The 12,558-nt window shown below is 40.5% G+C and overlaps 1 protein-coding gene across 1 annotated transcript in view; it reads left to right on the top strand.

Annotated features, from left to right (window-relative positions):
* The first annotated feature begins 8,131 nt into the window (after nt 1-8,131).
* LOC139452561 (uncharacterized) overlaps nt 8,132-12,558 on the top strand; it is a 42,325-nt gene continuing 37,898 nt past the window's right edge. The window contains exon 1 of the mRNA XM_071234083.1: nt 8,132-8,269. Coding sequence (XP_071090184.1) covers nt 8,197-8,269 — 73 coding nt within the window. The 5' untranslated portion in view covers nt 8,132-8,196. The remainder of the gene's footprint in view (nt 8,270-12,558) is intronic.

Below are 12,558 nucleotides of genomic sequence, written 5' to 3'. Positions count from 1 at the left end.
GCACACTCGCGCGTGGAGATACCAAAGTAGGTGAATACACACGTGACTCGGCCAACGGGAGTATCACAGTGTATAGTTACAGTATTAAGTTAAGATTAGCATGATAAACATCAGACATATTTAATTATTATTCAGCACCCTTTCCACTTATAGGGCATAGACAGTTCTGGGAATTGAGCTCCTGGGAATCACCAAACGAAACACCAAATAAGGAGCTGTTGTCAACAGTTACGAGAAATGGGATACTTTATCTTGAACGGAAAAGGTTATCATTCCATATATTTCCAATGGTAAACGTGTGAAATTGTCTCCTTGTATAAAAATCAAATTTATTATTTATCGTTTTTCTCTGTATTTTCAATCACCTAATTCAGAAACCTTACACAGAACTCTGTCATCAAGATTACAGGTTTTACCGATATTAGCGAGTGCTCGTGTACGTTGCGTTGGACTCGAATGCATCCCACCGGAACCCGAGTCTACAAACTAATTAACCACGAAAAGCCTTCAGTCTGGAGCAACAGGTGCTGTAAATCATTTTCGAACATCCCCCAACTTTCTATGAGAGTACATATCGGATTGAATATATTTTATCTGATATACCCATGCATAAAGGTCATGAAAGAAGTGAACGTAAAGTATGTGACAAAAAACTCGTGTCCATTGCCTTTGCAGTCGACTGAGGGTTGGGGCTGTAGGAGCTTACTGTAAAATATGTATAAACCCACGTTGTTAACTGACAAAAACCATGACCGGAAGTACTATACACTATGTTACTTAGTCTGCTAGAACCAAGGACAAGGCCTACTCCTGAAGAAAAGAATAGAAGCGACGGAAGCTCACATTTTAAATAACAGTTACACGTGATCAAACGGGTTTATGTCTCTGAGAGGCAACTGGAGAATTAGATAACAGTTATGGGTGTATGTGTATCTGTTATCTAGTAAAAACAAAACATGGTTAAGATAAGAAAAATACATTAAAATTGACATTCATTGAGTGGAAGTGGCATGGGATAAGCTGTGTACTGGATCACTTTTTTTTCTTTAGCTGTAAATTTGGCGGACAAACAGACAGATCGTTTATTAAAGTCATACCTTAATGCGCGATGGCGAGACAGCATATGATTAATGGTTTTGGCAACGTTGAATGTTTCATTTGACATTATAAATCCGTTTTTCTGTACATTAATTGAAAGAGAATATTTGTAAAACAATCAATATATACAAGATTAGAAGATGACATGAAGGAACCTCAGTGAGCGATAACAATGACTTAAAGAAAATAAGTTGTTAAATTATCTCAATACAATTTCTTCAATTTCAGATACTGATACCTTACATTATAGACAAACATTATAGACTTACATGGGCTGTATTGGATATATTTGTATCAGGATCTGTATGACAGTGACAATATTCGCCTTAAAAACTGCCGCTTAGCGCATGCGAATCAAGATCAGATAAACATGTTAAACTTTCTTATAAACCCTATACTTAAAGTCTTTGAATAGCATTTAGAAGTGATACACATAAGGAAGAGAAGTTATTGATGTCAACCGTTTTATTATTAGGAACACAACGTTTAGGAATATATGCTTACTCCTTCATCGGGGGGAAATGCTATCATCATCATCATCATCGGTTGGGGAGTTATCGTCCATTTCTGGGGATTCAGTTTCAAGGACGGGGGCGGGAGGTCTAAGTCACTATAAATTAGGGCTGGGACGAGTCCAAATTTACTACCCGGGTACCCACCCACCCCTATTACTCGACCCTACCTGGGTGCCCACTGTAGGTCTCAGGAGATGTCTTAAAATGTCCGATTGGGAACATTTTTAGTATAGCCCTGGCAAAACGTATTTAGATACATGTATTAAACAATCTGGAAACTCATACACTGAAGTTGAATTAAGTTGTATCTTTATTCAACCATCAGAAGGATGCAGATGGTTGCATAGTGAGAAAGAATTGCGAACAGTAATGACTTGTAGTGTAACCATAGAGTTCTAGATAATTAATTGTCATTAAACAATATATCACGTGACTAACCACGGGTCCGGGTAGTCCTGTGGGTACCCGGTTCCTACTCAGTACCCATCTGACCCGAGTACCAAAGTTACCCGTCCCAGCCCTATTATTAATATAAAAAATAGTAAATAATTCTAAATACCTGTCCCAAATAAAGGTAACTGAAGGTATAAACTATGAAATAAATACAAACAGAATTAACAAAGTGGGAAAATATGGTGTTCGGAAGAATATATACCATCTGGCAAAACAAAATTAATAAGTTCTATTATAAACCTCCGGTGACGTCATCCTATTGTTCTCCAGTCGGGTAAAATCTCAGAAACAGGGACGTTGTAATGTCCCTGGGATTTTATATAATATCCCCGGGATTTTATAGGATATTCAAGTCATATTTGTTATATAATGTGTTATAATATCCCATGGATTTTATATAATGTCCTGGGTATTTTATTAATATAACTTCCGTTCAGATTGTAACATGTAATGAAATGTAAAATCAAATGACAAATGTTTTCTTTATATTCCCGAGGATCGAATACGCAACCTTCATATATGTAGCCCAGGGGATAAATAAGTTAAAATGAGGTTAGCAAAGTGGATAAAGGATAGTGGATGAACAACATAGGTAGAGGTTAAATAATGGAAACAGTTAAGCTGATTTTATGAGAAAGTCTTGTCTTAAAAAAGAAAGAAAAAGGAGTTAAACTTTAAAGGTGATTTTATAAAAGATGGGCCAGTCAGGCGGAGGAGGCGGTTAGGTTGGCGGTGGTGGCGAGGGGCGGTGGGTGAATGGCCTTGTTCGGACTGGCTGTTGGCTGGAATTGGTAAGTAGGGGGCTTAGGACAGTGAGATACTTGCGTACTGGCGGGCCCAGTCTGTAACGACGGTGAACGTCTTTATAAAATTAGCTGCTGTATTGCTGATGAATTGAGGTGAAGAGGTGAGTCCGTCCTCTTTGGCGGTGAGTCGGGACGAGTTTAGATCTTTTAAAGCTCTTGATTTTGTGCTCGAAACGTTCATTTCCCATGTATTGAACCTTGGATTGTACAGTTGGTTGGTTTGTTTGTTGTTTAACGCCGCATTCAGCAATATTCCAGCTATATGATGGCGGTCTGTAAAGAATCGAGTCTGGACCAGACAATCCAGTGATTGATATCATGAGCATCGATCCACGCAATTGGGATCGATGACATGCATGAACCAAGTCAGCGAGCCTGACCACCAGATCCCGTTTGTCGCCTCTTACGACAAACATAGTCGGTTTGTACAGGGGGATGTTTAGAACTCTGATATATTTAATGCCTGGTTCATAAAGAATGAACCGGGGGGGGGGGGGGGGAGGAGGAGGAGAGTGAGCTTCTAGGACTCACTAGAGTGTGTGTGTTTGCGCTGAACTGGTGAAATAAGAGTCAAAACCAGTGAACTCTCTGTGAACCTGCCGGTTCTGTGACAGGTTAGTACTAACGCAGGTGTTTGCGTGTGTGTGTGTAACAGGCTGGTACTTACTTACTTACTTATATTGGAGATTTTACGTGCGCTTTCCGACTGCAGCGTATTTCGCACACGGCTGGTTGATGAAGATGGTATTTATATGAGCTGGTTAGCGTAGCTTTAGTGCGCGGACGTCGTAAAAGAGAGTCCGCTGTTAATTTCGATCCCGATCTGAAATGAGAAAAATTGTTTATATTTGGTAGTTTCGAACTTTAACTTGTTTAACTTGCTTGGGATGGTCTGAAATTTGTTTGCAGTTTTGCGTTTTTATAAAGGTAGTGACTACTGAGAGTACCACAGGGGAGGTGGGGGAGGGGGTGAAGAAATCATGACACGCAACAATTCCATGTCGCTGCCTAGGGCCCTGGTTTCAATACTAGAATCCCTTATGTCTGAGACGTATTTAGCAAACGAACCAGACAAACACCTGTTTATACCATGGTTCAATGTATAGGCATCAACCTCACAGCGTAATTCATCAGCAAAACTACAGTCAACCCCACAAAGAAGAAATACTCCCCGCTCACTCAATAGGATTACCAGTTTGCTACTCTCCTACTATTAGGACATTTGGTCCATGCGCCATAAAATCTCAACAACACCTGGCGACATTGACATCAGGAGATACCCAAAAGCCATGAACCGTGACATTTTTTTAAACTTGAAAATTGTCGCATTGTCGCCCTTTGGCAAAGTAAAAAAATATTTTTTCAACTGACAACGCGACAACGCGACAAATGGACAAAATGTTGCGTTGTCGCATTGTCGCGCTTTGGTTAATTTTGACACTCTTTGTTTATTTTCGTAAGGGAGGCAATGCGACAACGCGACAATGTCCCTTCTAGGGTTCCATTGTACAGGGACATCCTTCTTGTCAGATTCAGATTAATTTATTTACTCAAAACCACCCACGGTGGTACAAGAGTATAATATATAACATTTAATAAATATCAAAGTAGACACAATGTATGGATAACAACTTCTTTATTTATTCTAAAGGCGACGTTTCGGTATAGATCCTAATACCGTTGTCAAGCAAGGCTACTTTGTCAGTAATGCCTAGCAATCAATTTATTGGATAAATATAGAACAATTTAAGACATGGTATAGTATACATATATTGCATGTTTAAATTAACATTAGGATGTCCCTGATACGTCGAATTTGGAAGTGTCCTCTACATGTCTACCATAGTTATAGTACAGCCTGTCTGCATAGTGTGGAAGGAAGGCCCAAGTGGCTTTCAAAATGAATTTCTTAGGAAAGTAACATTCTCTTCAAACAAACTTTTTGAAACAGAATATACTTTTGACCGGCAGATGACAGTGGACGGTGTGCCCTTGGTGTCTATGTTGTTCAATGTTGTACTTAAGATAAATTTGAAGGTCATAGAGAAAGGTATGAAGTTATGAACAGTTATGCTCTACATTCAAAACACGTTATGTTATATTTCCATTGTACCGTGGCAAACTTGATCATGAATTGCAATCTCTTCTGTGTTCGCGAATGAGAGATAAGAATTTCTGGCGAATATGTGTGGTACTACGGTAACTAAATTTTGGATTTGAATTTAGGAATCATCGTTGATCGCCTTTTGTTTGGTTGTGTGTTGTTTAACGCCGCATTCAGCAATATTCCAGCTATATGACGGAGGTCTGTAAATAATCGAGTCTGGATCAGACAATCCAGTGATTGACAATATGAGCATCGATCTACGGAATCGGGATACGATGACATGCATCAACCAGGTCAGCGAGACTGACTACCCGATCCCGTTAGTTGTCTCTTACGACAAGCATAGTCACTTTTACTGCAAGCGTGCATAAGTTGCTAAAGACCTATTCTAGCCCGGATCTTCACGGGATGATCGCCTTTTAAATTAGTATGTTGTTGTGTGTACTCAAACGCTACTTTTTCGACAAGTAAAAAGACTCGCAGACATGAGGGGGGTTAAAATGTATTTTGCACATCTACCTTGTAGCAATCATATGTTGACATCCCCAGGGGAAATCTTCGAAACAACATACCACCGATATGAAGTCACCACGCTATACAGACGGGGCATATTAGCATGGTGACGCAAAAAATGAGTTTGAGCTGGAGAAGCACAGAATATCAAGCCTTCTGGTGTTCGGGAAATGTATTAGAAAGGGCACCCGATACTCCATGCTTGTCACATTAGAAAAAGCCGACTTGAATGGGAATCAGTTGTTCAGGTTTTGTAACTTTGATTGTATATCATGGTATCCCGGCGTCATTGGACGTTGCTCATGCTACCAACCACTGGTTTGCATAGACCTGACTGGATTATTTCCAGGCCGCCGTGATGTAGCTGGTTGTAGATGAAGACAGTAGTCGCTGACTCGCTTGATTTAGGTCTGCAATGTGTCAGACTTTTTCCCGTGTATCTAAAGCACACAATACTTCTTCATTTGCCATCAGGCCTTGATGGTTGTGGGGATAGAGTGGCGGAGTGGTCTATCTACTGGACCTGCTGCTACCATTCGGGAAAGCGATTGCACTACCGAATCTATAGTCAATACAGCCCATTACACGGGTAGTGTTTGTGTCATTAATATGTGAGCGGTGGGGTAACCTTGTCAACAAGTTTATGATTCAAGGCGTAGGGCCGTATTAGACGCCCTACATGGGTATAATGTGTGAAGCCCACTTCCGGTAACACCTGACGTTGTAAGGCTGGAATATTGATAACAGCGACGTAAAATCTTAATATTGCATTTCCTAACACGCCAAGGCGGATCCGGGATTTTGGAAAAAGGTGGTGCACCTGACACCCACGTGGAACCGCCAGTGAACATGTATGTCTCCACCAGGTGTGCACTTAGAGTCGGGAAACAGGGAGACGGGTGGACTTGGATGCCGCAATTCCTTGCGAGCTCAGCCGTGCCGGAATCTTCGGTTCGAATTTGAGAATTCAATTCAGACTATATGAAAACGCAATTGGCATGTTTATCTGAATGTTTAGGGACCAGTTCAAAAGTTCATTGTCGAAAACAAATCTAAATTCCTCAAGGTGTGTCTATAATGAGACTATGTGGAATAATGAGAGACTATTTATGTCCATGAATGTTCATCTACTGTTTCATCAGAAAAGATGAGACCCATACCTACATGTACTCCACTAACGCGAATGTTATTGAAATGTCCCAGCAACCTGTTAAATGCCAGCATTCTCTTTACTTTCATTCATATCTTTGAAACAATAATGTATCTAACATTACTCTTTATCACTTTATGATATTTCAAGTGTAATATTGACGTGTGAAATTGTCTCTTTTTGTAATAAAAAAGCTGTAATATTTTCATAACTTAATCACGTTAACCAACTAAAGGGAGCCATTTTCGTGACGTGTCCAAATGATGTGTTGATTTATCTTAATTTATCATTCGTTAATTTAACGCACCTTGTGCAACATATTTCTATCTCTTGGCAAATTATATAGTTCGCTTTGAATAGTCTCACATGCCTCATCTCCTTATGGAGAAGTTTTACGTACGAGTGTGTGTGTATGTGTGAGAGCGTGCGTGTGTGTGTGAATAAACGGTCCCTCATCACCCAATTTCGATTCTCATATGAGTTAAGCTGAGGAAAACCCGTCCAGTGTCTCCCGATGTGATAGAACGTGGATATTGCTTTAAGCGTCGTAAGACAATGATGATGATGATGATGATGATGATGATGATGACCTTAAAGTTGTGGAAGATGAAACCCACTTTCTCATTTCCTGTGACTTATATTCTATAAGCGTATAATCTTCTAGAAAAATCAAAGGAATTTAACTCTGAATTTTGTACCTATTCAAATAGCAAGAAGTTAGTTCTCATTATACAGGAAGATCGTTTACTGACAGTTACTCTCGCTGATAATACTTTTACTGGTGCTTGAGACATCCATCTAAGTACTCTATAAACATTAAGTACGTATTTCATGATTGTAGAAAATGTATGTATTTTGTTATACAGCTACATTCCAATGTTTGGTGGATATTAATATAATTTATATGTTTTTATCAAGTTTTAAGAAGTTTCTACTAAGCATTTCCCGGGCTGAAAAGTACATTTTTTTGCTTATTGTACAATATGTGACACTATGATAACATATATCTTAGCTTATCCTATCGGGGAATAGCCGAGTCGAGCAAAAGTAAATTTACTATTTCATCAGAAAAGATAAGACAAATACCTACATTTACTTAGAGCATTACTTCTCTAACGTGAATGTCACGCGATGGTTCGTCAACACAATCAATTGTTCACTCAACCAGGACAGGGACCATGACCCATTTACGCATTGTCTCGTAATAAAGGCGTACTGATCTTCCTCCATTATTGTACTCTGCGTCTTAGTAAAATACACTGGCTGCTATACTCTGTGTTTGCTCGAAGGTTCTCATGTGACTTGTGGGCCGTCGCGGCTGTGCACTTATTGCGACGCTGACTAACCCTTGGGCACAAAGCTGACCTACAAATGCAACGAACCAACGACTCTCTCGTGTAAACAAGACAGCAGGTTATTTCGTGGAAGCTATTTAAAGGCGATTCTAAGAAGGCGACAATAGGTTTATATAAAGTGTATGTTCTTTGTGTGTTGATCAGTTATAAGCGGGAGCCTGCAGCTGTGTGCCGGTTATCTGCTGTCTGCCCATACAGGATGTTAAGTGTCAGCGGCGGGTTGGCCGGGTACGTCGTACTGGTTTACACGATCGCTGTCGCTACTCTCACGGGTAAGTATACTGTGGTTACATCTGAATCCGTTTGTCGAGAAGTAGACGTTACCGTTTAGCGGTCAGCGTATCCATGCGTGTTGTCGCTGCATGTACAATCACAGCAGAGCTGGCTGATGAGGGCTGTAACAGGACATGCTACAACGGCTATGACGGCAGGATTTGACAGTACCATGACGGCAGGACATGCTTCAAGGACTTTGACAGGACATGCTACGGTGACAGTAACGGCAGAACATGCTCTGCAGACTCACCAGGCTATGCTCTGATGGCAGGACATGCTTCAAGGACTATGACAGGACATGCTACGTGAACTGTAACGACAGGACATGTTACGGGCATTGTGACGGCAGGACATCATACGTGGATTGTGACGGCGCGGCATTCTTCGAGAACCGTGACAGCAGGACACGCTACAGGGACTGAAACAGCACGGCATTCTACGAGAACTATCACGACAGGGCATGCAACAAACTTGCAGGATTTGGACAAACCTGAAACGTTTTTCGGTAATCACAACAATGCACGAATATTTACGCACGAGAGAGGTATTATTCATGTCCGGGCGTGCGGGCGTGCGGGCGTGCGTGCGGGCGTGCGTGCGGGCGTATGTCCTCAGCCGGCCGGAATAAGATGCCGCAATTCCTTGAGAGCTCAGCCATGCCCGAATCTTCGGTTCGAACTTGAGAATTCATTTCAAACTAGATGTATATGAGGACGCAATTGTCATGTTTATCTGAATGTTTAGGGACCAGTTCATAAGTTCGATGTCGAATACAAATGCTAACACCACTAACGCGAGTGTCACTGAAATGTCCCAGCTACATGTTAAATGCAAGCACACAAACAATCATTAGTCACCCGTGCATAGATATATGTCTGTCGACATGTCTACTCTAGCCCGGGGATTTAACGACTGAACCAACAATAAAACGCAGTCAATTGTACACTCGACCATCGACCATGTAACATCAACTCTAATTTGTACCGGATGTACTGCGAATAAGACCTTAATCACTGTATTCATTTATTTCACAACATCAACAACATGACTCATGTTAATCTCAAATTTACACTCAGTCGTCTCAAGCCAACCGCGAGGTCAGTCGTTACTTGAAGAAATAAGATATGTCAATGCATCATTTAGTCTATTAGATGATGTTAGTTCCGAATGGCAATAGTTAGATCTAACTCGTCGTGAATAGTGACGGCAGTGTTTAGCCATACCGTGACCAGAAAACGTCATAAATTATAATGATATTTTGCATTCTGTCAATGATGGACACAACAACAACTGGCTATATTTCACAATTTTGCCTAATGAAGGCCGGGGGCCAAAAGTTTGAGACCATGTATATCTATGTATTTATTTGACTTCCCCTATGGCAATGAACACAAAAGAGAGAAAACTTTGAATTTAACGCAAACCCTTCGGCGATAAATAACTGACATACGAAGGACGCATGTCCGTCCCCTGTCATTGAATACCAGTAAACTTCACTCGTGTTCTGAGGTGAGGTGAGACGAAATGGGGTTTTACGTCACGGTCAAGATTATTGCACTTACACAGCGACGTGCATTCACGTGTGTGTGTGTGTGGCTACTTGTACTAGTCCTGACTAATGCCAAGTTTTAGTGTCTAGTGCTAGCCCACTGAAATACCATGCCGTAGTTTAACATGAATACACTTAGTAAAATACACTGGTTGCTATACTCTGTGTTTGCTCGAAGGTTCTCATATGACTTTGAGCACAAAGCTGACCCACAAATGCAACGAACCAACAACTCTCTCGTGTAAACAAGACAGCAGGTTATTTCGTGGAAGCTATTTAAAGGCGATTCTAAGAAGACGACAATAGGTTAAATCGCACTTATATAATCAGTGTTGATCAGTTATAAGCGGGAGCCTGCAGCTGACGGCAGGATATGACAGTACCATGACGACAGGACACGCTTCAAGTACTATGACAGGACAGTCCTTATTGCCGAGCGCCAGGCAGTGTAACAACTAGTATTATCTTTTAACATATTTTGGCATGATGCAGACGGGGATCGAACCCTCGACCTTCCGTTTTCCGGACGCTCTACCACGGATGCTTTCTAATAGTATTCTGAGAAATGCTAGCCTTAATATTCCTTCATCATATTAAATGAGGAGGTCCGTATTTAGACTATTTAACCTTTTTTATAAGTGGTATTTTAGAAATTTAAATTATTCAATCTAAAGGCTCATCGAGGTTTTTTAATAAGTGGTTTATTATTAGTATTTATATATATATACATTAAGTACATATTTATAGATATTTGCCATCTGAATAAACTACAAACAAAAGAGTAAGAAATGGTATTAAACTACTAGGCTGTCATATGATATTGTGGGACGTGATATTACAAATGGTTAAGTATAGTTATATGTATATGAAATGATATGATGTGACATGACATGATGTGATATGATATGAAGTGATGTGGTGTGATATGATGCATGAGGGGATATGATGCAATATATAATGTGTATTATAGAAATTGTGTAAATACTGTTAGTGTACATATTATATGGCTTGCGGTCTTCCAGTGTTGAATAAATATTGATTGATTGATATGAAATAAATTGGCATGGAATGACATGGCATGATATGATAAGATATGATGGGACAAGCTATGACATTGCTAATGTGTTGTGGGATATGACATGTTGAAATGTGATACAATATAGTTGTGATATATGGTACGATGGTATGTATAGTATGTTATGATAATGTTACATGAAATAATACTATATAGTATGATCTTATAATAATGATACAATATGATATGTGTGTGAGTGAGTGAGTATGGTTTTACGCCGCTTTTAGCAATATTCCAGCAATATCACGGCGGGGGACACCAGAAATGGGCTTCACACATTGTACCCATGTCGGGAATAGAACCTGGGTCTTCGGCGTGACGAGCGAACGCTTTAACCACTAGGCTACCCGACCGCCCCTTGTATGTTAGATGAGGAGGACCCAGTGATTCACCCTTGTCCATGGCAAGGTTTCACCAATGTCAGTACAATATGTTAAAATCAAGTCAAATCACAATTGCAGGCTTCGGCTTTCACGGGGCTGCGTGTGGGTCGTGCAATTTTTCTTTGAGGGTAATTAATTTTTCCGTGGGTAGAGGTGAGAACAGTTTTCCGGGGGGCAAATGTCCGAGGGGCCGTTTTCGACGGGCAGTTACTGTCATACTGATGACCGTGATCTGTCCACGTAATTCCTAATAAGTAACCTTTTCTATACTTTTTTAAATCACTATTTATAATCGTATCTTTGCAATATTGCCATGAAAATGCGATTTCAGATAAAATACAATTAAATACTCTCCTAAAACTGCGTTCTGTAATATGTTTAGTTGCATGTGAGTTTGAACAGTATATCAGGTGTATCACGTGACAGTAGCATGTTGTAAGAGGAAAAGATCAAAATCGGCGACGTTAACCACATACTTATAAAATCGTGCTTTCACGGTGAGGTGAGGTGAAATGGGGTTTAACATCTCGTTCAACATCATTGCACTGATATAGCGACGCGCATGCACGTAGGTGTGTGTGGCTGCTTGTACTGGTCCGGACTAAAAGTCGATTTTAAAGTGCTAGCCCACTGAGATACCATGCTGCAGTTTAACACGAATACCCCACTCAGACACGGTATACTTGTCGACCAGCCCTTGTTTTAGCCCCATAATGCCGAGCACCAGGCGGTGTAACAACAAGTACCATATGTTAAAGCCTTTTGGTATGACACGCCCTGGGATCGAACCCCCGACATTTCGTTATCCAGACAGATGCTCTACCACTAGGCCACGGAAGCTGACAAACCAAGGATCGGAAAAGGCGGATCTCATATTCAAACTCTTGAAGAGTTGACCCAAGCACGTCTCACCCCAAATCGCGGCCCAACAGACAAATGACTCACTCGTGTTCTTTACAATAACAGTCTTGGACCTGTCTTGACTAACATTTCTTAAAAATAATTATATTTTTCTTCTTCGACAGAACCTTTCCTCTTGTTTGATCTAGACTTGCCTAGGTGTTTAGTAAAATAAACTGTATGTATTCCACAGTCATGACGCAGGACTAGGATATTTATATCCTCTTCAGTTAATTCTAGGATCCTGGTAGTTCTAGAAAAGTCCGACAGACATTGGGCTAGAAATTAATGGCGACGAGAATACCTTTTTAAATACTAGAATATCCGCACTTTACGTACCTAATATGGAATGTGAATCCACCGAACAATGATAAGACC

This window comes from Haliotis cracherodii, unplaced genomic scaffold (genome assembly GCF_022045235.1).
Source record: "Haliotis cracherodii isolate W230 unplaced genomic scaffold, xgHalCrac1.p SCAF_9, whole genome shotgun sequence".
Lineage (NCBI taxonomy): Eukaryota > Metazoa > Mollusca > Gastropoda > Lepetellida > Haliotidae > Haliotis > Haliotis cracherodii.
The sequence above is the reverse complement of the archived record's forward strand: the minus strand, read 5'-3'. Positions and strand labels throughout refer to the sequence as shown.